The sequence below is a fragment of the Taeniopygia guttata genome, chromosome 1A, assembly GCF_048771995.1.
Source record: "Taeniopygia guttata chromosome 1A, bTaeGut7.mat, whole genome shotgun sequence".
Classification (NCBI taxonomy): domain Eukaryota; kingdom Metazoa; phylum Chordata; class Aves; order Passeriformes; family Estrildidae; genus Taeniopygia; species Taeniopygia guttata.
Genome location: NC_133025.1, coordinates 8,335,812 through 8,361,625, shown reverse-complemented (window position 1 = coordinate 8,361,625; position 25,814 = coordinate 8,335,812). Strand labels below are relative to the sequence as shown.

Sequence of the window (25,814 nt, the reverse complement as noted above, 5' to 3'; positions counted from 1 at the left end):
ATTACAATACAGTCCTAGTCACTCAGCTAGTTTAGGACTTACCTTGTCCTAATATATTTTAGGATCTATCATTAAAAGTGCATCACACATTATCTCTCATTGTTCCCCAATAGCTATGATCAAGGGTCCACATTTTGGATTTCTCTCTCCTGCAAGTTTCATTTATCAAATCACTGTCCAAGAACACTAAATCTTAAATCTTCTCTACTTTCCTAACACATATATTGCTGTCACTATGTTCCTAAAACTGCTCCTGTTGTTGTAATTATTTATACGTGTGCCTCAGCCAAAGTTCAGATTTGTGATTAAGTGTATTATGCCAATTAAAAGATTCATCTTTGAAAAAGCATGGTGTATGACACAATGCAACATAGCATGAGACATGCAGCTGCCTTCCACACATACTTTCCTGGTTTCTGAATTGCTGTCGCTTCATTTAACCAACTGGTTGCACATTGCATAAAACAAGCTTCTTGTATTATGTCTGAAATTTTGGCAGTTTCTTAGTATTGTTTTCCTCTTTCAAAAAACTTCTATACATTAATGTAATCCTGCATTCTGTTATGAATTAAAAGGGTCTCCTCCCAGTCTAAACAAAAGCAGAACGTATATGACAAACAACAAAAGCTAGAAAATAAGACCCAGAAGTTTTAGTGTTGTTTGTGGAGAAAAAGGACAAGAACACTCACGATGAAAAAATTCTTTTAATAGGAACAGAATGGACTTGCATTGGTGCATAAAATAGCATGTGCTTCCTACTGCTCATATTCCAGAGCGTTTTCATTTGTCAAAGAGGACCTTCACAGGCCATTTTAGTGACATGGAAAAGGAGGGAAGGTGAAGTATGCAACAACTGAATTATGAGTTCCTGAGATAAAGGCACCTCTACAAAATTGAGTTTAGACAGTATTAAGTGAAAACACTGTTACCCTCTTCAGCATGTTTTAAGTCCTAGAATCAGGAATGCACATTGAAATATACCCCATGTGAGAATATGACATATCTTCTGGAACAAGAGAAAAAGAAGTAAAAATACTTACCAGGTGGAAGGGAAAGATACAAAGAAAACAATATGCAGATGCAGGTTGATTGTTGCCTGTTCCTGTCCTCCTGCTATTTCTTTTTAGAAAAAAATAATATGAAGTGAAGGGTGCAATATGCCCCAGATGAAACCAGCACAGCCTCTTTCATGCAACATATTTTACTAAAAATACATTCCTTGAGAATATGACTATGATTTGCTGACCTGGCAACAAATATCTGACTTATATCAGATTAAGAAACAGGGAATTTCTAGTCTTCTCTTCATTAAAGGAGAATTATCTGTGTTTCCCTCAACTTTCTTATTACTAATCTGGAAAACTTTTCTTCAAAAATTCTTCAGTCCACAACTGTGCTTTGGGAAATGGAGCAGTTTACCTTAGCTGTTGACATCTGAGGGCTTTTCCTTAAAGGAGAGCAAAAATTTCATTCTGCTACCCATCTTCTCTGTATGGAAACATCACCCAAATTGTATATTACTTTGATTTAATAAGAAAACATTGTGTTTCCTTAGCTAATAAACCTTAATGACAATGACTCTCATGTGAGTGTTTTTAAACATGCCCTATGTGTCCAAGCTGTCAACTTCCAGAGCTAAAACAACAGTTTCAGGGCTGCACATGCCAACACCTGTGCTCAGCCTGAAATCCCTGACATTGATCCATCCACAGAGACAATCAAGTCTAGTATGTGTTAGTAGATACAGTCCAAACACTGAGTGTTTATGTTTGTTTTCTTCATGAAGGAAAAAAACAACAGCCAATTTTTCTTGGGAGAAAGTTAAGAACCCCACCTACCCATGAGAGGAGCAGAGAAGAAGCAGCTTGCTCCTTCCTTCATGTGGAAATGCACCTAACACTGGAAGATGTAATTGTAATGAAATGTAATTGCAACACTGGAAGATGTTAAGAAGGATAGCCATTAACACTTTTATTGCAAGGGAAAGAATCAAACTTTGGACAAAGAGTCAAGATTTGTCATTTCCTGTCCTAACAACACTTCAGTTTCATCTAGCAACTCTTAAAACTGCTTGCTAACTTTTTCCGTTTATATATTCAGTTACAAATTTTTATAAAGAATTTAAAGCAAAACCAGGGAGAGGATAATGTGTACTAGCAATTCATAAATTGTCCTGTCCAAGCTGGTGTGCGTTTTTGCTCAGTATTTGATGAGCATTCCTGAAGAAATGTGCTTGGGAACTGTAGATTTTCTCATTCTGCAACTCTATCTCTTGTTACTCTGCACAGTAACTACACGGACGCAGTGGTGCAAAATATATGAACCCCTAAGTATCCCCTGAACTATGTTTTACACTGCAGAAATAGAAATTATTATGAACAGCCTGCTAGCTTGTTTTCACAGTACACATGGACTTTGTGTGTGAGCACGTCCCAGAACACTTCCCCCATTTGAATCATGAAGGGCCGGATTTTACCTCATAGCTCTCTTACTTTAAGCACAGATTTCCTCAACTAACAGCCCTCCTGGATTCCAAGGGCCTGAAAAGAGGCATCACAGGTGGAAAAAAAAAGTGGAGCAGGGGGAGTTCAGGAAGCCAATCAGCGCTGAAAATGTTTCTGAGCAGCTACAGAAGAGCTTGTGTGCATCTTCCTGAGACTCATCACCAATTGTCTCAAAGTCTGACCCTGCTAAACTCTTACAGAGAAAATGACAGATTTCAGCTTAATTAGCTTTTGTTTCCTTGAGCACACACAAACCAGTGCTGCATTTAAGCTCTTGCTGAGCCTGTGGTGTCAGAAGGAAGCTGAAGGGTTTCTCTCGTTCTTTCTCTCCCTCTGACACCCGCCTCTGCTAATGAAGGTGGCTAATCAGCCAGGCTGCGCGGAGCACCTCTTCTCCTGCAGGAGCTGGAAGTGCTTTACCAGCTGGATGCAGAGCCAGATCTGGGACACGCTGGCAGAGTTCCCACTTACTTCAATGGGACCAAGATTGATCCTACATGAGACATTATCAACTGCAGCCACCTGCGGGGAGGGAGAGGGGGAGCACAGCAGCTGTTCAGCAGCGCACGGTAAGGCAGAAACAAGAGTTCAGGCTCGGAAATGAAGAATGCCGGATCCAGTTGCAGCTGCAGGTGGAATTTAGGTGAGCAGAATGCTACTGCCGCAGTTGGGATTTGGCATCAGCTTTCAGGCCAGCAGTACCCTGAGACCTTTCCCAGCAAAGGGTCAGGAGCACAGTGGTCTAATGGACACAGCGTGGGACTGGGAAACAGGCGTCCCTGAGAGCAGCGATGCGGCTGTCCTTGGAAGTAACACGCTGACCGTCTGTTAACAAATTAGCCTCTTTAACCTTCCATAAATCCCCCGAAACCCAGGGTGCTCTGCTGAAGGCTAGAACAGGAGGTGGACCAGTCAGCCTATTTATTTTCCTGCCTAGAGATATTTTTCCCTCAAAAAATTACTTTCACCCCGTAACTGTGGACAGATGCAGCAATGCCTGACTAAAAAAATTAACAAAACTTCCCTCTCCCCAGTTACCCCCATCCTAAAACACTTTGAGAGGGACAATCACACTCTAGAGCCAAAGGTACTCCAGAGACAGCCCAAGATGGATGGGTGATCAATTTGGCTTGAGGGTAACTTTAAAGCACAATGTCAGCAAAGCCTTTCCGGAAAATGGTTGTTGCTAATCATCTAGAAATGCAGGCATTAAAAAGCTATTATTGAATTTAAATTAATAAGCGTAGCGCTACCTATTGTGTATTGCTCTGCATCAACCACTGTGCAGCCCATAGCTTCTCTAAGCTGTCTGTAAATTCACTCTGTTGATCTTAAGCACATTCTCAGTGGAGTGGTGAATCTCAGTCAATCCTCACTTAGGAAAGACTTCTAAGAAAGACACTTCAGATTAATGAACCTTGCCTTAACACCCTTGCTATTTCCATAGCATGCTGTGGACTTTGTTTCTTATCTTATGTTTTATGCTGTAGATTTACATGGCTTTAAAAAAGGAGCAAAACCTCAGACTTTTCTGTTTATGAAATAGTACTATCTCATTAGTACTATACAGTTACCTTTGCATATAAAATTGAAAATGTAATATGCCAGCAAGCTGGGCAAAAATGTATATTATTTAAGCTTTAACTTCTGTAATAATATCAACTCAATGAACTACAACATGTACAAATACATACCACAGTCTTATTGCTGTATAAATAGTTGTATTATAGACTGAAAATCACCCTAACTCTCAAAATCAACCTGAGATCCACTCACGCCTTACAAATTAAAAAAAGAAGCCAAATGGCATACAATTCCTGTGCTGGGCAGAGTGATAAATTTCACTTTAAGAGAAAAAATAGTCTTTCTTGGTCAAAAGTGAGGTATTAATCATAATCTTTGCAGCCAGTCCATTTAATGTGACTATTCAGTTTGGAATTTATAATTTGGAGATAATATGCTTTTGCAATCTCCTCCTTTCTTCCCAGCCAAGCAATATTCTGAGACAGTCACTAGGAAACATGGGATGGAGATGCATCATCATCAAAACTGAAAAATAATGTAAATATTTGGAAATGTTTTGGTTTTTTTTTTTTTTCATTTGTATTTTCATGGACTCATATGCTTTGTATCTGGTTTTTACAGCAAGACATATTCACAGACAGTCTTAATATGTAATTATTACAATAAATTTGAGCAAAAAGCATCCTGGGAGAAAGTTATATGAAGTCTCTGAAGGAAGATATGAAAAACCTCTAATGCTGATTTCTCTTTGGGCTTCTGGGAACTTTTTTAGTTTGTTTGAATTGGATTTTTTCCCTTTTTTTTTGGAAAAGAGAGGTTTGAAAGTGCAGATTTAAAACATATTTTAAGAAAAAAAAATCCTAAAGTAAAAATATACCTACTATAAATCTAACTGAAGTTTCAATTTAGGCCAGAGAAGTGCACTACGGTCTCTGGACTCTCAGCATGGTCATTTAAGCCTTAAGATTTTGTGTCTTGCAAATAGTCTGTGCTGTCTCCATACCAAAATGCCTGCCAAGCCTTCTGTTCTCTTACTGCTTTGACATATATTACACCACCAGAAAGCATCTTGGGCATGGTCCCTTTTTGTAGGAGAAATAACATTAAACAAAAGAGTAGAACACAAAAAGCAAACCAAACACACACATGTACACATAACGAAGCAAACAAAAACCAACCATCCAATCAACCAAAAAACACAATAAGTCTGAAAAATCCAGACCACCAAAAGAGACCCTCCCAAAAAAATCAAACTGACAAAAACCACTCCACCCCTCACCCAAAAAAAAAAAAATTCCCAAAATCTAGACAAAGCACTTCTATTCCACAAAGGGAAGGGTGAAAAATAGGAAATACTACCAAAACTGAGATCTGTCTGGGGTCCTTACAGATACCACAGAAAACCGTTTGGACACATTATTTTCTTGGCTTGTACTATCTGAACTAATGCATTGACATTGGACCAGCAGTCCAAATTAAAATAAAAACCAATCACCTGGAAATTTTTGTTTGTTTGTTTGTTGCTTTTTTACATCATGTGGAAAATCTTATGCTTTTAAGCACAGTATATTTTAAATTTTACACAGCAACCACATGAGCAAAAAGAGAAAGGACACCTCCCAGCACCATTCCCAAAAATTTTTTTCTGAACAAAAACTACAAAATCCAAAATCTGGTCTCCATTAACCCCACAGTGTCTGGTTTGCATCTGCAACTGAATGTTGAAGTAAATGCTAAGAAAGTCTTCATCTAAAGGCAAACTGTGATAGCATGACTGTGTAGGAGTGTGTGCATGTCACAAAACACCTGAATCCAAAGTCCTCCTCCATGTAAAAGTGGGGTTATCTGCTAGACCAGAGTTTGAAAGGCAGGAGACAATGGGCTTACTGGGAAAAGAAAGATCAAGCAAGTTAAAAAATGAGTCTTGCCACAGCTGTCACACCAGCTGTTTCAGACACACATTGGCAAGGGAGTGAGACCCTCAAGATTACAATTCCTTATGTATCCTTACCTGCACAGAAAACAAATACTGTTTTTTGTCACACATTCTAGTTTTGTCACACATTCTATGTAATGGAAATAAAATCTTATAAATCTGTTTTGTAGAATTAATAATTAAACTCTTTTCACATGACTTCATTTTTTCTACTGTAATGAACTTATTTTATCAACCTTGAAATCTGGATTACAACTGCAAGGAATGTCACACTTCAGCTAATGACAGCAGCCTAGTTCAGGGTAACATTAGCAACACTATGGTAAAATATTACAAGAGAGACCATTTAAAGTTTATAAAATGTAACAGAATATATTAGAGAGACATGTGGGCTTAATTTTCCATTCACGTAGATGTAATTCCTTAGACCTCCACATCTCATCTGTAACTGTGTGCAAAAAGAACCAGGCCAATATACTCCACAGAGCAACACACAGATTTGGGATTTGACTACCAGATTATAAAGATATTATAGTGTATTTAGGCTTCAGTTCAGTTCCAGAAAGATTTTAATCTCTGCTGTCAATGGAGGCTGAGATGAACCTTGACTCTTGAAACCACATTTGCTTTTTGCAAATTAACCTCTGTTACAAAATAAATAGAAAATAGGACATTTGTATATGCACTCCTGTACACATAAGCTTGTAGAAAAAAATGTCAGCAAACTAAATTTCCATTAGCTGTTATTAAATATTGAGACATTATTATGGGACACAGGCTGATTACATGATCAATGAGTAATGATAACAAATAATTTTTCATTATCTGAAATGTTAAATGAAGATCAATACCCATACGGTTGGAATAAGAGGTTCATACCATTGGAACTGTAGGGATCCTCTGACCTCAAAAGCACCTGAACCAGGGGGTATCTGTTGCATTTAGCCTAATTACTTCATTACGAATGACATAAGAACTGGGGACAAAATCTACATATGAACTGGAAAGTACTCAGGTTCTTAGATACCTCAAGCAGCTTAACTGCTTAGAGGGGAAAGTATTTGCTCATGGCATGAACACACATTCACACCTGTTGTTGGAATGGTTTCCAGTAACAGAACCAGTTTATCAGAGCAAGTGTTAATACTTTATTCTTTTTTCTGCTAATCCCATTTTCTGTTTTATTTTAACTGACTGCAAGATTGCTGCAAAGTTTAGAGCCCTGTTGGGCTTTAAAGCTTATATCAATTTTCAGCATTTTTATAACTACAGCTGACATTGTGTTGGTTATTCTAAGAGTCTGCTTGACACCACTTTGGTTCAGTCAAGCATTGACCTGCTGCTGAAGTACGGTCAATAGAAAGGTTTTGTTAAAAAAAAAAGATAATGTATTAATAACTGTAATCCCTATTGAATGCATATTCAAATAAATATATCATATAGAAGCAAAGATTAGAATCACAGAACCATAAAATTGGAAGAATGTTTTTAGACCATTTAGTCCAGCCCAGCCCAGCACTGCCCCTGTGACCCTTGAACCACTAAACCACATCCCCCTGTGCCAGATCCAGGTGCCTCTTAAACACCTCCAGGGCTGGTGACTCCACCACCTCTTTGGGAAGCCCATTCCAATGCCTGACCACCCACGCAGCCAAAACACTTTTTCAAATATCTAATTTGAATCTCTCCTGCCTCAGACTAAGGCCATTTCCTCTCATCCCCTCAGTGCAAGCACAGCAGAAAAGGCTGGCCCACACCTCATTACACCCTCCTTTCAGCAGTTGAGGAGAGTGATGAGTCCCACATGAGTGTCCTCAAGAACAAACACCCCCAGCTCCCTCAGTCATTCCCCAGAAGATGTTCTCTAGTGATTTTAGCCCTTTGCTGGACACACACCAGTATCTCCTTGTCCTTTTCAAACTGGGAGGAGCAGAAGTGGACACAGCACTCGAGGTGCGACCTCACCAGTGCTGAGTACAAGGGAAAGAATCTCTTCCCTTGTCCTACTGCCACACTATTCCTGGTACAGGACAGGTGCCACTGGCCTCCTTGGCCACCTGGGGACATGCTGTCTCATGTTCAGCCACAGTGGACCAGCACTCCTAGGTCCTTTTCCACTGGGCTACTTTCCAACTCCTCTACCCTAACCTGTAGCACTGCAGGGTATTTTTGTCCCAAAGCGCAGTGCCTGGCATTTGGCCTTGTTGAACCTCATGACATTTGAAACAATTCACTAAGGGATCTGTTTAAAAGCTAGTTATTAATGTGGAAGCAACTTTTTTTTCCACTCTGTACCAAAAATTCATTCAATTTAGATTTTTATGGCGCTCTTGAAAGAGGCAGGGCTCAGTTTAATTTTAACTATGGGCCTGTTGTGGCTCATAGTACAGTTCACAGCAGCCCAGCTGATCCCCAAATCATCCAATTGAAATTCAAGCAGTCTTCAAGTTGAGCCTCTAAATTACACAAAAGATTAAACCTTCTTGAAAAATGGGGGCTACTCCTCTGCTACAGTTTGTGGTCCAGCTCATCTTCTGAACCTCCCTTTGGGACTGCAGGTTGTGGGAAAGACCCATGGCTCCTCCTGTTCCTGTTCCTGGGTTTGCATTGCTGCATCCTGCCTAACTTCCAGTAGTGATTCTCAATCTCTCCCTCTCATTCCTTGGTATCCAAGGTCCTCTGGATTCCTTGCATGTGTATTATCTGCACTGTATGAGGTATGCTACCCCTGCCAGCTACAGCATTCACCTTACCCAGAGTATCAAACCACAGACTTTTATCTATGTGGGATTATTAAATATGTTCCCAGTGGTGGCATGAACCCAATGCAACACACTAGTTTGGAGGATATTGAATTTATTTCCCATGATGGAAGAGGTCTTATATCTCACTTGGGTTTTTTTGCTACCACTATACCCCAGACTGATGAGGTCATTCCTTTAAGAAGAATCTCATTGCAAGAACATTTGAAATAAAAGAAATGAAAGTAGTTTTTAAGAGCAATAACATTTTAATTCAACCATTTAAATCTAATGTTCCTAGTACTGAGACCCTTACCCCATATTTCGACTAAAGTCAGTTGGGGGAGGGTTTCATTTGTAGAATACAAACCCCCAATCATACCCAAACACAAATCAGATGATTTAGTTTTCATGGAGGAGAAAAAGTATGAAGAAAGACCTTGCTTTGCTTTTTTATGAAGTAGGCAAACATGCGATGAGAGTTGTCGATTGAAGGACCATGTCATCACTGATGAGAAGAGTGGATCCTTTGCCACTGCCTGAGAATGCAGCCCACCTGCCATTCCATAGCCTTGGTGTGGTTCCACTCATTTCCTTAATGCCCAAGCCAGAAAAATTGGACTTTGTGGACTGATAAAAATCTAATAAGGAATAACTAGGCAGGTTCTGTATGGTGACAGCATAATCTTCCAGCCAAGAATATTAAATATCCCTGCACTTTATATGGAGTAGTTTAATACCCGCCCATACCTTCCCTAAGTAGTCTTAATTGGCCTTAAAATCAAGGTACCCAAATTGATGAGCCTCTTGTGAAATGCCTGGTCTACATTATTTTGCAGCAAAACTGCCAAAAAGTTCTCTGCATGTTCTCAAAGTACGGTACGACTGGTTAGTATCTTCAGCATCAGTCTTTCTGCTGATTAAAGATCCTGTGCTGAGAAATTCCCTCCTCCCCACAGATGTATTTTATAATACTTAGCACTCAGTGCTTTACACTATCAAAGCATTGTACGCATGCTATCTAATATCTCCTAATTAACTCATACATCTCCTATTAAAAAAGCATCTAAAATTAATGACATATGGTATCGCTGGCTTTTGTACAACACATGCAAATGCAGTTTTCGGGTTTTACAAGAAACGTGAGTAAGCTGAGATTCCTTTCTGAAATCTGACAAACACTTTGCCATATCCGACTTTGAACAGAGAGGAAATGAACAACGATGCAAATTGGACTTTCACAATTTTAGATCTGTGACTGAATGCGCGCACAAACACCAGCATGGGCAAGGGCTTCAGAGCCAACAGTTTTGGTCCCTTAATGAGGTGCACATCAATTGCACGCGTTTCCCACAGACTTTGCTCTCAAGATCTGTAGAATGCATGAGAAACAAGTAAAGTCTGTCATTTTGGTATCCATCAAAGCTGTCTTCCATGTGAGGAAGTGGCTAATTTGTCATTTCACACTCAAAAAGGCGTGAAAGGCAAAACGGAGGGAGTTTAGATGGAAGAGAGGAGAGGGGGGCTGTGACTCAGCCACGAGAGGAGAGAGCAGGCCTAATTTTGAGCTTGTGTTTGTTGCTGCATATCAGGAAAATCAATTGAATAACACTGATGTAAAACAGACAAGGATGAGGCCAGTATTTCTTCTTATGTGTAAAAATTTACATTATTAAACCCAAAATATAAACCAAGAAACAAGGAACACTTTACAAATGAAATTATGGTATACAGCAAATTTCTAACTTACAAGTTTTATTTACACGTGGACATCTCTTATTTAATTATAATAAAAGTATTAATTCCAACAATGCAAATTTTCAACTTAAAAATACATAAGACCTTTGAGAAAAAATCCCAAAGAATACACACATCTGAGGAATGTCAGCTCCATGTCTAGAGCACTGGTCTCAGCCATTACATATTTCCCTCATCGTCTTTCATTTTAGCCGTGTTGTTGTCTTTTAATTTTCTTTTCCTCTGCATAAAACAAAGCCAGCAAAGGGCCAGAGAAACAGTCAGAGTCAAACCTTTAGAGACATAGAAGAGGTGCAGGCAGGAGTCCCATTATTTGTTAATAGGATTTGTGCACATACCTCCCATGGACCACTTAGGAAATTTACTCCCAAGCATCTTGGTGGCAATTTCAATTAGAGTCAGCATTTCGTTTCAGCAGATGGACTGCAAACTGGTGGCTACTCAAACACTAACGAGTACCACTCGATAACTCCCCTCTCTTAAACTATGATTATGCTTTCTCTTTTTTATGGGCAGAATGAATGCTGTCCCTAAGCCAAAACTTAATTTGATTTTTTGCTGTGCCTCTCTGTGCTAGCAAATCCCACCCGTGTGCCTGTATACAGGCCCACTGGGTAAATTAGGGGTATTTTTTGCAGATCTGTCACACATTTCTACCATGCTTCTTATTCAGAAAGATGCCAAAGAACTGGAAGTACATCTGTCTTCCCCTGAAATGCAGCCACCTCTGGGGTGGAATGTGGCAGCAAATGTTAATATGGGAACACAAACACTAAACCCTACGTGAAAATTATGAAAGAAATAAAGAACACAGCTCACGCAGACTAAGGCTACCCAGAAATTAGCTAAAAGTGTACACTCTTTCTTTTTTAATGGATGCATTTGAAATTATTGCCTGGTTTGCGGCACTCCAATAAGGAACATCTCATTTGGCATTGAATCCCACTGTACATTCTCACACAGATTAACAGTGATGGTAAATTTTCTGATTTCAAGGAGAAGCAGTACTAATTCATAGGCAAAATGCACAAAACCAGAACACAGTATTTTTTTTTTTTTTTAATGGAAAATGTCCTTTCTTTAAATAGCATTTACAAACTACGTCGATGGTGGCCTGGCTGGCTCGTGGTGCCTTCGGTTTCGCTTCTTTTTCATCTCCTGCACATGCTTCCACTTGGCACCACCTTTGTTCCGCTGCCGCCGCTTCTCCCGGTGCCACATCTGTTCACAGTACTCATCCAGGCTAAAGCTGGGGCTGCTGACCAGCTGGATGTAGTCCTTGTACCTCAGCCGGGACTCCGTCAGCAAATCCCTCACCCGGCCCTCCTCGTCCTCAGTCTTCTGAGTGCTTTCCATCTGTCCATTCTCGATGACGTTTAAATTCAGCTTCACGATGGTGTGGACAAAGGTGTGCTCCTGGGCTTTGCAGAAATAGGCTCCCACATCCCTTCTCTGCAAGCTGCGGATCAGCAGCCCATGCTCGGTTTTAATGATCCTCTCATCAGCCTTCAGCTGTGGGGTTGGACAAGAAAAGAACACAGGAGGTGAGTCTCATGGTCAAAATGAGATGTGTGTCAATGCTATGCTGAGGTGGAGACGCAGCCTGGCTGGCACATGGTGTGTCCCTATCCTCTGTGGTGCAGCTGGGACAGAAACCAGCAGTTCCCTCAAGGCCTGGGTCCTGTTCCTAGCTGCAACATCTGGATCAGGGACACTCAGCATGCAGTAGCAAAAGACACATGCTGTACAGCTGACAGGACAGACAGCAACACTCATCACAGCACAGTGCAGTGAGTGAGGCTGCATTCTCCAAGGAAGGGGAGCTATTTACTGCCACAAATCCCATTCCTTCCTTTAACTGCTCTTTTTGAGGTATCTGTAATATACCCAAAATACCAGAGTGCTTGCAGTGCTGAGGCCCTGTTACAATGAATATGAATACTACTACTGATCTTTACAGTGAAATGTTGTGTTTCTGATCTCCTTCAACCAAGTTTTCCAAAGGAAATTGATCCTGGGGCTTTGACTCACTGAGATGTGATTAAAAGCAGACAATAAGGCTGGATGAATACAACAAAGTACAGCTTTTTTGCTAAGATCTGTGGAGAATAACTTAGAGAAAAATAAGAAAAAAAAAAAAAAAAAAAACCCCAAACAAAAGAATAAGATTGCAAGTGGGAGCTAAAGTCTGACAGCATGGAGGCGTAATTTCATTTACAAATAGAAATACTTAAAAAATACAGAGTCTCACATGTTAAAAGTAAGGTGTACCTTAGACTAATAACACTGTCAGGGAAGTTATGTATCTGGTAATCTGAAAATTATTCCTAAAAAAACTTGAATCAAAAAATAGCTCCCCCTCTCAAAAAAAAAAAAAAAAAAAAACAAACCAAAAAAGACAAAAAACAAACCAAAGCCAAACCAAAAGCAGGATGGGGCACTGGGCACCTAAGTATTTTTGCATCTGGGAAACATAGAAGGTAAGTGATTTGCCAAGACCATATAAAGATTAGTAGCAGAGATGAAAGTAGAAAGCAGAGCCCTAACTCCCGACGTCCAACACCAGCATTTCCTTTGGAAAAGATGCTGGTTTATCCCAAGCTGTTCCCTCCTAGGTGTGCTGTGTTCTGCTGCCACACAGAGGCTGCAGCACAGCCGGCACCCACAGACCTGAGCTGCTGCTGGAGGCAGCCTCAGCTCTGCTGATGGCATCACTGCCAAGGGGGAAAACTTCAGCTCAAGGCTGGGTAGTGGGTTTGAGAAGGGGGGGACTGGTGGCAGAAAGAAACAACACAGAATCTGAAAAATTTCCCAGAGTGCACATCTGACCCTCCAGCAAACTTCAGAGGGTGAAGATCAGGGAGGCATAAAGATGACTAAATTAGATTTATTCACAGTGGGTAAGCTACACACTGTTTCTTTATGTAAAAAATCTGCACACGATTCCCTCTGCTACTCCATGGGAAAAAATTTATACATACATATGATTCTCCATCTGTTATGATTCCAACTCACTAGTACTTTATCATAATAGAGTCTCTTGGAGCAAAGAGATGGATGAGGTGACCTTCCAGGGCTTTTAGCTTTACCCTTTTCTAAGTTTCTACGACAATGACTTTGAAATCATTAAAAAAGCTTTAGAGACCATATTGAGATCACCAGAAAAAACAAGACACATAAGTATAACACAACCAGAGACAGAGATTTTGGTTTCCTACTGCTTCAGCTGTAACAGTCTTCAGTAATATATGGATTAGACAGGTATGTAGGCAAGTTGTATGCATGGATGGATGGATGTAAGTCTGTGTACTGCCACCGATACGAGAGCAGCAGACACAAGAAATCAGCTGCTACAAAAGCAGGTCAGATTTTGTAGTTCTGTTTGCCTGTTTCTCTAGCCAAGTATTTTTTGGCTCCTGCCCACAGTTGTTGCTGTTGGGAACTTTAGTTTCACTGTTTGTAAACTGTATATAAGCAAGTTTACTCAGTACCCGGAGGGTGAAATGATACAAATTTCAGGAAATTCCTGGAAAATCGATTGCCCTGACAACAGGTGCTACATGAGCACAAGCTACTTCTGATTTACCACACTGAGTTTAAACCAGATAAATAATGGTCAAGCCACAACCACGTGCACAGAAGATAACAGGGAGACAAACTAGAAAAGGCTGATCTGCTTTTGCAGAACCCACGGCACAGGGCACTAGTCCCCAACTGGATCAGCTAGCGACACTTCACTCTAAGTAAATGTTCCTATTTTACAATAAAAACAGGAGGATAGAATTTACTGAAGAATCCACAAATAAGGAGCTGTAGGCAGAAATATCTCTAGGACAGGTGTTTCCTTGTGGTGCTGTGCTCCACAGAGAGTAGCAAGAGCAGGGGCCAGGTGGAAGTGCTTGGAGGCCTGGCTTTTGCAACACGACAAGGAAATCCCTTTCTTCTGCCCAGGCTTCATGTCAACATGAAGATCCAAGTTTGCGAAACGGAGGGAGAAGCATGGGAAGCAGCAGCTAACTTCCAGACATTTGGGTTTCATAAGGCACTGTGCAAAGACCAAGTTCCCACATTGCCTGAGTGAAAACAGGACTGATGTCTTTGAGCTCGGGGCTTGATGCAATCACACCAGTAGCATCTGCCTGCCGGTGGCTCTGCCAGTATTGTAGTCTAGAGCCTCTTGACAGCTGTGCACCTCCCACACTTGGAAGGGCTCCAGCTGGCTGCTTGGGTTGGCTGGGTGCCAGTCCAAAGTGCCCTCTCTTGGGCTTTGCCTCTTTTCAGTGAAAAAAAGGCAGAATAATGGCAGATCTAGACTTGAAAAGATCACTGGACCCCCGAGTCCAGCACCCTGCTACTCCTAACTATTTGCCATTTGTGTAACAGCCATCACTTTTTAGTCATAAATGTGTTAACTGATGGAGCTGTCCCCCTCTCTGCCTTGGGATACTGCAGAGAAAGGTAAAAGTCTAAATTGGTTATGTCCTTTAATCCCAGCCCATCATGACTCCTGTATTTAATGAAGCAGTGCTCCTACACAGTGTCCTGTGTTAACCTTGGCCATTGATTTAGGGTGACTGTCACCTCCTCCTCTGTGCCTTCATTGTTCATTCCTTTCTTATCCTCTGGCAGGATAAAATTATGGCTCTGATTTCACACATACTGAGCAACACTTCATTACTGCTTTCCCCCCTCACTTCTCTTTGGTATCCTGTTTATGTTGTTTTACCCATAGGTTCAGAACTCCTCCTGTCTTTCCTCTCTGCTTTCCTCCCCATAGGGCTCTGGAGTTTCATAAACACCTGGCATTTCATTACTTGGTAGCAGATCTTTAACCTTTCACTTCAATGTTTAATGTGGTCTTTGGTTCCTGACCTATAGATGTAAAATATGTTTTATTAAAGTCTGAGGAAAGTGAAAAGACTACTTAGATAAAAGAAATTTTGTTTTGTTCAACTGTGGATTCACTGTTTCACCCCCACCATGTCAAAAATCAGTAAGTCCTCTGAAATATTTCTAAATAAGATTTAACAATTCAGAAGTACACAGGCTTAAATTCATAAAAGCTTGCTGACATGTCCTTAAGTTTGAGCATACAATAAAATTTTAACATGAAATATATAGTTTTGTACCATAGGAAACAACTTAAAAATTAAAAAAAATTAAGCAATTGATTTCTTTTCATATGGAAGTGGGAGCAGGTTTTTGACAAGATTGTATCAACACATTGTACTTTCACCCTTCATGATAAGCACATAAGTTTTCCAAAAATTGCATTACCTGAATTATGGCACATACCATAGTGACAAACTCCATGCAAATCTAGCACTAGATTTTAACAATCTGAATTTTAAAATGAAGAAAAAAATAAGAATTGCCAATAAAGATAGCAAATCTTTAAACAATCACTAAATTGGAAAACAACCAAAGATTTGAAAGTGTGGCACCAGGTTAGGTCAATGCTTTTTGTCCTTTGCTAATGATGTGTTTAGATAGCTCCCTCTTTACAAATAATTCACATGTCAGCTCTTTCACAGTTAAAACACTGCACCTGTCTGGGAGAAGAAAGTGGCTTCAAAGCCTGCCTTTCCTCATTAATCAACATGTGAAAAAATGTTAAGAGGTAAAGCTGGACTAATCATGGGTTAGCTGCAACCCCTGAACAAATTTCGAGAGGGAGAAAAGAAAATGAGGAACATTTGCAGAGAATTCACATTCATCTTTGTTTTTCTATTGTTCCCTTCATCATCCTCATCATTTGACTGAAAGAAAGATCACTCTAGGGTTTTCCTGACATTATTGTTACACATGACTGTTTCTCTTGTATGGGAAAATAATAATTTAGCTACAACACAGCTGTAGAGTTAATTTAACATTTTTTTTATTCACCAACAACCTCAGAAAAAATGAAGAACGTGTTGATGGTACAATGGCATTATGGACACGCATGATTCCTATTAGTCTCAAGCTGAAGTTTACTTCTTATTCTGAGACTAAACTTTAAACTCCTCCATTCCTATTACTTCTCCAATATATCCAAATCAAATCAGAAATGTCACTCAGTTCAGAGTTACTTCTCTTCTTTCCCAATGAAACTATCAAAAACATTAGTCTTACTTAAAACAGTCAAGGAATTAGAAGAAAAAAAAGGGCAATGAGTTATATAGTAAAATAAAAGAATAAAAGCATGTGAACTATAAGTAGTCCTTAGGCTGCAGAATTATTCTCTTGATGTTCTTTCTCATTGACCTAGAGATTTAAACACCAAATTACACTCTCCTGACAGAAGGTATTACTGGAAATTCAGTCCTTGCTGTGTGTCCTCTGCCTGACTCAGCCATCATCCAACTTTTGGATTTCAGGGCTGGCACTGAATCTGTCTTTTCTTTCTTAAGATTCTGCTAGACCAAATGTTTATAACAAAGTTGTCATCATGATGCAAAAACCTCTAGATGCAAAAAAGATACTGAAACTTATCTCTTGGATAAATTGAAAAAAATTACTAAAATGTGGAATGAAAAAACATCTCCCTGCTCTGATGGGGGAGCTAGGTCACAGTGCTGTTCCTTGCAAAATGTCCTGCCCAAAAGTGGGTCCAGCTCTTGTATCTACCAAAATATCAGATAGTCCTTAAGTTTGGTCCATCAGGAAAACAAATCTGAGCTGTGGGGCAGGAATGTGGAAAGGGAGAAACTGCTGAGGGAGAAACTAGAATGTCCCCAGGCATTTTGGTGGATTTATTTTCACCACCAGGTATAAGCAGAGAAGAAAGAAGGACGTTAAAAGTGATCTGCACCTATTTTGTCACTTTAGACCATATGGTTTGTTCTGTCCCCTGCTGCTGAGGTGGCAGCTTGGCAAATCAGGAACCACAGGGGACTGAGGGTGAAGCGCAGGCTAAAGCAGAGGGTCTGAAGCTTTTCAGAGCAACGAGGCACCAAAACTAATGCCTTTGTAGGAAGCCACACATCTGCTTTTTGCTGTCCTGACACTTATTACATACATAAAATAACACAGGACATTTTTTGAGAAATAACTAGTATCTGTTTAAGGCTTCAGAGAGCTTCAGCAGTTTAAGACACTATGAACAGATGACGTCCCCAGAGTTTTTTATGAACTCCAGGCTCTGAAACACTCTCCGTCATCCCACTGACTAACGCTGCACGCACAGGAACAAACACGATCAATTGCGTGAGCAACGCTAACCACAAAAGCACTAGATATTTGACTCCTGACCTTAAAACAGCCCTAAACTACAGGGAAATGTACTCCCACTGGCATAAAAATGACCTGGTGACAGCTTCTGTACCACAGGAGATCCTGTCCCTTCCCACAGGTTGCTCTGCCTGGAAGTCACATTGTGAACCATGACCTTAAGGGTGAAATGTTGGGGACATCCTGCTGGGCCAAATGCTTCCCATCTAGTCTGGACTTTGCCCTTTCCCTTCCCTCAGGAAGCTGCAGTGCATGTCTGGGACAGTGCAAAACCATCTCTTTGTAAAGCCAAGTTTAAAGACTTGCTAAGACATTGCAGCTCCAGCCCTGGAACTAAAAGTCCGTAACCTAAGTTCCAGGTGCGTGGAGTCGTTTGCAAAGCATGGTATCGTCATCACAATAAGTTACACTGCTAAGACATGCACCAAAAGAATGCACAGTGTTATTTGAGAAATCTGCTGTAGGAAGGGAGAGAGAGCAGAAAATATAATTGTAATGGGAAAAGTTATGGTAATGTATTGGTTGAGTAAAGATCAAAATATACATTAAATATGACCTCACTGTTTCTGTCACATATGGTATTTTTGTCAAATTGAAGTACTTTGAAAAGGAAGTCAATCACTCTGCTCTTTGGATTTTTTAGGAAGGTCTCCAATCAGGTTTTTATACTGATGAACTCATTTTCACTGGTAAGTCAAGCTAGAAAAACCTCAATTTCTGGATCTGCAAATTATCAAGGGATTAACATTTTAACCATTTCACCCTTACTCCATCAAATGGGGATCAGCATCCCTACAGACTTGGTCAATCATTTAGGGATCCAAAGGAAATTAAAAATTTAACTTTTTGCATTTGAAAACATGTAATTTCTATATTAATACAGTTATCTTAAAAAGGTAACAAAAAGGTTCCTTTTTTTGTTTCTTCTAAAAATGATGTCTACCAATATAATATAAGCAAACGGAATTTGTTCAGGAGTTCAATTTCTTAGGATCACGAAACTAAGCTGGGTCAAAATACTAGAAATTGTTATTACTAGAATTTTCTGGCAAGCTTCAAACAGAACTAATATCTATACACTGTTTTTAAGTGACCTAATCCTCTAATCATCAATGTGTGCATATGCATCTCTACAGGCTATTATTTTCAGACTGAAAAAAAAACCAACCAACACCCCCCCGGCAAAACCCCAAACAAATAAAATCCCAAAACCACCCCAAGAGCTGATTTTTTCCAAAACTAGATCACAGAGGCACTGCTGTGAATTAAGGCACAACGTGTGACAAAAAGCTCTTTGCCTAGTTTTAACATTCATATTGTAGAAAATCTGTGCACGTATCTCCTTCAAATTTTCTACTAAATTTGCCTCAGAAGTTAATCCAGCCTTTTAGGAAAGATTTACTTTTCTCATGCAAACAGATGTCAGACTATTTACACAGAGCAAGCCCCGTAAATAGTCTGTTAATGTGCAGAGATGAATTCTGTGCGCTCACTGGGGCTTCTATTGCCACCACAATGTGCACACATTCCCTAAATCCCTCCCAACGTGCACATCCTTGGCATGCTGGGCAGTCCTGCTGTATTGGGGCATCACCAGGCCTGGGTAAGGGACATTTGGATCAGAACAAACAGGAGGGGCCAGGCCACTGCCACAACAAACCTCTTGGAAATACTATGTGTATCAGAAAGAGTATAGCCTTTATTTAGGGTATGATGAACATGTTAGCTTAGTGTAAATTTGCTCAGAAGTTAGTTTGACCCGCAGTTTCTTCTATGATCAAACAAAGAAGACAGCTTGAGCTTGGTTCCATGACCTTCAGAGGCCTAGCTGAACCTGTGATTTATGAGAAAATCAACTGATAATATCTTTTTCCTTAACTTGACACAGATAAAAACTCAAAAGCAACCCTTCAAAAGAGGCTTTTAAGTCTTGAAAGTGTAATCTCTTATGATATAGAAATATTACATTTTTCACATGGAACTGGCTCCTTTACGCAGTTTGTAGTTGGTGGTATAGTTGCAATACATTATTTTTAAAAAAACTGAGCCTTCTCAAAACTTGAATTCTTATTCATTAAAAATAGAAAGAAAGCCACATAAAAGGAAAGAAAGCAACAAGAACAAACACCCCCTCTTCCCCCACCCCCCAAGTCAGAAACCTGTTAACTTTCTGCTTACATTTACTTTAAAATTAGTCTTAAGTACACGGTAAGAATTAAGAAAGTGCTTTACTTGTTTCCCTGATCACATATGTGAGTGCATTTACAAACTGCTGCCTTAAGGAAGGTGAGCACAGAGTCTCCTGTACAGGACAGTAAAGGTTACCTCCATTTCAGTAAAATGAATGACTGTAGGCCTTTAAATGCCAATACACTTCTAGCTGGGTGTGCACTTCTACCTCCTGTGGCTGAGAGGGTGGTTGGCCATCTGAGCAGAAGGCTTCTTTTATTCCACATATAGATTATAATGGGGGTTACAGGTAGCATTTCAAAGTAGTAATCTCTTTCTATAGGTGTTATGCACCTGATAAAAAATAATTAAGCTTTTTTTCCCCCAGCAGAGGAAAAAATTTTGTCAATCCAAAACATGTGTGTAAGAGAAAGGGAATAAATTAGAAGTACTGGAGTGGTACAGTGAATATACAACCTTGTAGGTTTTTGTCTTACCTGGTAGAAAATCAGAAGTATGCCCTAATTCTGGCTTTCTGGGCCAAGACATAACTGGGGCTGTAACTTTGGGGTGACTACCATGAGTCACATCTCACCCAGAGGTGATTCTCTCACAGACACCTGCCCTGGCCTGCATCTCCCCAGCCTTTGGAAAGGACCAGCACGTCCTCTGCACTTGGGAAGTCTCATAGGATGAATTATCACTGAGAGTGGAAGACTAGTTGTATGTTTGATAGTTCCTGTCATTTAAACTAATTTTTGTCTTGGATGAACATTTAACAGAAAAGCATATCTAGCACCTGGGACCAGATCCTTTGAAAGGGCAGTTCATTTCCCTTTTCCTTCCCTGTTGCCATGGTTGCCATCACAGCAGGACTTGGCCTCAGACACAAAATCACTCATGTCAGAGAAAGGCTATGAAAACTCCTGAGGTTTGAAACTCACTCACAAACCCAGTCCAAACCAGTCCCAGTACATTGACCTTTTAGTCATGTTGGAGAGCCCTTTTGTCACTAGCTCAGAGAGGAATCATCAGGAAATGGTGCAAGGGGTTTGCAGCAATCTGGAGACTTCTCCAGAGCTTCTCCATCAGTTAGGACTCCAAAGCTCCATCCCAAAGGAATTAAGGGCCATCACAAATCTCACTGCTTTCTACACCAGATGCAAGGAGCAATCCTTACCCTGAATTCTCTAAATGCCATTTAAGCAAAAATCTCAGACTCCACTAACAAGAAAAAAAACAAATAAAAAGCCTTTTAACCACAGACCATTCCTCCTCTGGGGAGAGATGGAGAGAAGCAGCAAACCATACATGCAGTTCTTAGCTACACTGCTTAACATGGTAAGGGAAAGCAATCAGACACTAATTAGAGCTGAGACTTTATTGAAACATAGGGTTTTGAACATACTTTTACCTATAGAAGCAGATGGATTAATTATTGGACAAAACAGCTTTGACTTTTTATCACTGATCTAAATTATATCCCTTTTTAATTTTTTTTAATAGGACGAGCAAGTAAGTCAAAATAAATATCAAAATCTGCTTATGATACAGGGCAAATGGCTTCCCTCTTCCCCACTGCATGCCCCAAATGGTACAGCAGAATGCTATGTGATACCTTAGGTGAGGCAGGGGAAAGGAAAACATCGACTAGCCCCAGTAACTCCTGCCTCTCAAGGCTCAGCTGAATTCTCTGTGGAGGAAACCTGCCTTGATGATTATAACTTACCTCTTCTCGATGTTCTTCTCCAGAGCGTTGAACATACCACCTAATAGAGGCTTGCTGGGACTTAGGAGTACATTCCAGAAAAGTGGAATTAAATTCAATGCCAAAAATCACCTTTTCATCAGCAGTTTCATGACTAATGCCTGGAAAGCAAACATGGTACAGGAGATTAACCCTGACCTGCTTTTTAAAGCAATGGGAAAACAGCCTGATTCAGAACAGATGCTATAAGAGTGAGTGAATTATAAAAACGCAAAAGGAAACTTAACTTTTAGCTTAAACTATAACTATGAGGATTTAGAGGCGGCTGCTAACCTTCTTTCAGTGCAACTGGTTTTTAAGGAGGTCAATAAAATCTGTATCATGCTTGCTCCATTTTAAACTTGGGGCTTTCACCTATGAGGAATTTAAAATCTGACCTGTATTTTTCCTTTAAGTAATGCAACTACTAAACCTGAGCTAAACCTGTTAAGCTAGATTGTATGGTCTGGTTTGTTCACCCAAAAGAGTCACAGGGCTAAAGTAAAGTGAAGTTTGCCTCCCTTTGGTGTAATTTGAAATGCTCTGTAGTATATTTCAGAACAAACACTGAAGGAGACATGAGGAGATCTGAAATCTTTTCTTCGTCTTCTGTAAATCTGAGCAAGTATTTTCTAATCTCTGCATCTTCATTTTTCCTTCTAGTCTGTCTTATCAGTGTCTTATCTACCTTAGCAAAACACTAACGCTGTTTCTTATGCCCTGTGAATAACAGAAAGGAAGGTGAAAATGGTAGTGCCTCCTGAATGAAAAGTTAGCTCCACATCAGAATTAAACCAATTTTGGATCCTGCTTTCAATATAACCAGTACCTGTATGAGATCTATAGAAGTTCAAGCTATCTGCATCATTTCCCTGTGCCACTAAGATTTTGGTAGAGCCAAACAACTCCATTCAGCCAACAAGGTCTCTGGGAGAGAACCTCACACAGCGGAGCAGTGAATTTAAGTAAGTTTGGGGATCATAATATTATTGATTATCACAAATGGCCTAAATAAGCCAAGAGCCTGGAGTGACAAAGGTCAGATTCATGGGTTTACAGCACACAGGAGTCACTCCCAGATGGATAAAATTGCTATTGGTGGAACTATGTCAGGGCAAAGAATTAATACCAATTTCTGTGCTACAAGACTGCAGATTTGTCTGTTAAAGCTAACTCTTCCAGTATCTCTTTATCCTTCCAGGAAAATGTGACACTGTCAGCCTTTCTGCTAGGGTTTCTATAACCTTGAGCTTTACACAGTCTCAGATATCAGTGTTTGGAGAGTCATGGCAAGCAGCAAGCAAGGAAATTCTGGCCCTTGGGATGAACAGGAGTTTTGTCATTGACTTTGATGGAAATGAGATCTTACCCTGACTTTTTAACTATGTCTGCAAGCACACATGTAGAGTCAGAGCCCTCTAGACTGTGTAACAGACTTCAGGCTTTGATCCCATGGCAAGCAGCTCTGATTTCTGCACTGCCTCCCACTGAGGTCTGCAGCAGGCACCCAGCACCGCAGCGGCACGGAATAACCAGAGATCAATGGGAAGGGATGGCTTGTCCCAAAGCCAGTGTTCAACGTGCTGATACAATCAATACTGTTTTGTCTGGATTGTTCACTTTAATAAGCAGCAAGAAGAACCCCAGACAAAGCCACACTTGGGTTTGAATGCTATTCATTTATTTTATGCTGCCACAGAGATTGCTGTGTAACCGCAGGGTTTCACACTGACAGTGCTCGCTGAGAGAGAAGGGCTGCGGGTGCCAGAGGAGCAGCCAGACCCTTTGGCATCTGAAAAGAGGGTGTGGGAAAGGGAGAGGGAAGCAGGCAGGGGGAAGGGGGTAGGTTCTTGTTAATAACAAGAGTATTTAGCTGTGGGAAGGGGAAGGGGCTGGTTTGCCAGCTGCAGTTCAGCCTTGGGGCCTGTGTCAAGTGGCAGAGGAGAGATGGCACATTCCCCACCCAAGCCTGCAAGCTTCCTTCTGGGATTTGCTGCCCTGTTTCTGTGTGGAACATCATGCACACCCCATTAGCTACCTTCAGGGACGTGTGTGATGTTTTGGTGTCAGGGGCATATCTTCCTGCCTGGTGTGAGTGCTGGGGAGGGTTGCCCATAAGGGATGCAAGGGTGACATCCCATGCTGGCTGTCCCTTACTAGCTCCAGCTCTGAAAATTTAACTGTGGGAGGGGTAAAAGATATGAAGTGTGCCAAAGGCAACTGTTATGTTGAGCTTACCAAGATTTTGGAGACAGAGACCCTCACAGCAAAATCTGCTGTCTAAGTGACAAAGGAGCAAGAAAAGTGAAAAATACTCACTGTCTTCCACATCCCAGCACTGTGCAACTGGGTCTCCATACTTGACATCCTGCCTTCTGGCTCGCCTATGGGAAGAGCATGCAAAGTTGTAACACTTCAGACATAATTGCTGGAATGCAACAACAAAATACAGAGGAGTTCAGCAGATGTGGACTTGCATTGCTCCCATCCTACTGCTGACAATTACAGTCTTAACTAAAACCAGTCTCACCCTCAAAGCAGCATGTGGCCTAGAGAGATTTGTATAACTGACATCAAGAGAAGAGCCCGTGATTTGGGAAAACCACTGGGAGGGAAAAGAGAAAAAGAAAGAGAAAAATATCTGCCTAAAATAAAGAGTGTGTAATGCAGTGACAGAAAGACAGTCTAAAGTTGCTTTAGGAGCACAGGTCTAATGGTGGGGTGGACTGTGTTGCAAAGACCTAAAACATTTCATGTTGTAGATCATGAAAAAGATCTGAAGTTCAACAGGTGATATTCAAAATTAAGCTCAGTATTAGCCCAAGGTAATACTGACTAATAAACCAATTATTAAAATGAAGAGAGAAGAGCATGTATTTTAGTTTGCTAAAAAACAATTGACAAATGTTGTTGTCTTTCATCTTAATGGACAGAAAAAACATAAGGCAATGGTCTGAGATGTCTACTAATTTGCTCACCAATCTCTGGGTGTGTTACATGAACTCACTGTGATTTTCTGTAATTTCAGTAAAATAGCACGAAAAAGGTAAACTCTTCCTCTGTGTATGATTGCATTTAATAAACAAGAGCTATGGAAAAAAATGGAAACTTTTTCAATTTTTCAGTAGAAGAACTGGAGACCCAGGAAAGAACTGGTTCTTTCCTCTCAAGCAGCAGCAGTGGGACCTCCTCCGTGCAGAGCACGGCCTCGGAAGGAGAGCAGGTTGCCAAGGCTGATCTGTTCACTGAGCAAAAGCTGTAGACATGCTGGAAGCACAGCCCTCAGCACAGAAGGAAAACATTCAAGTAACTGATCCGCTGCAGGATTCCCAGGGCCAGTCACCCATTCTTTGCTTTGGAGACACAGACTTCTGGCCACCCCTCCAAGCTGCACATCTGTTAAAAAGCATGGACCATCGATCTCCGTGTCCCAGCCCACCCCAGACTTCAGCAAGCCTCATGTGTCACTAACTTTGCAGTGAGCCTGAACACTTGCTTTTCTCCTTTCTTTTATGCTTCTCTGAATTTAGTTTGCTTTGGCTATGAGGGAGAACACATAAAGTTTCTTGACACCATGAAATGATAACTTATGTGTCATTAACTTCAATGGCTCAGCACCCAGCCCTCTGACCCTTAAGGTAGAAAGTGTCATTCCAGAGCCTGAGCTCAAACTGGAACCCCACTGCAAGAATTACTGTCAGGAGGATTTTGTCCAAAGCAAAATGAATAGGCTGTGATGGACTCTGTTCCAGTTAAATCAGCCAAAAACTTCAGGAGACACATCCAGCAGCTTAGGAACTGCACTGCTAGACCCTGCAGTGTGCTCTCTCTCCATCCAAATCCAAGGTGCTGTCCTAGCTGGTGGGTAGAGAAAATTCAGATTAAGCCTCTTTCGCTGTGGAAAGACTCCTGCCAATGTGGTCAAATCATGGTACTTAAATCTCTGTCTCCCTCTCATGGCTAGTCCATAAATACAATTGTTGGGTTAGGTCAGGGAATTAAATATATTTTATTATTGACCACTCTAGGATGCTATGTTAAAGTCTGCTTTCTAACTACTCTGAAAAAGTCAGAAGCTTAATAGGGGCTCTTGCCTCTCGGGCAGAGTTAGCCACAATGTGGACCTCCATCGGAGCATCTTGTGCCTTAAAGCATTCAGCATAAAAAAAGAAAGTGATGGATTTATGATCTTTGCTTCAGTAGCCAAGTTACTGTCACACACA

The 25,814-nt window shown here is 40.7% G+C and overlaps 1 protein-coding gene across 3 annotated transcripts in view; it reads right to left on the bottom strand.

Annotated features, from left to right (window-relative positions):
• Window positions 1–8,954: 8,954 nt before the first annotated feature.
• The window catches only part of SEMA3D (semaphorin 3D), a 133,025-nt gene continuing 116,165 nt past the window's right edge, over window positions 8,955–25,814 (bottom strand). For 2 of the 3 annotated variants that reach the window (XM_030291165.4, XM_012568866.5), the window contains exons 16-18: window positions 23,911–23,975; window positions 21,574–21,713; window positions 8,955–11,975 (exon numbers count right to left, since the gene is read on the bottom strand). In XM_030291165.4, coding sequence (XP_030147025.2) covers window positions 11,562–11,975; window positions 21,574–21,713; window positions 23,911–23,975 — 619 coding nt within the window. In that variant the 3' untranslated portion in view covers window positions 8,955–11,561. The remainder of the gene's footprint in view (window positions 11,976–21,573; window positions 21,714–23,910; window positions 23,976–25,814) is intronic. The other variant, XM_072919126.1, reaches the window with a different exon arrangement.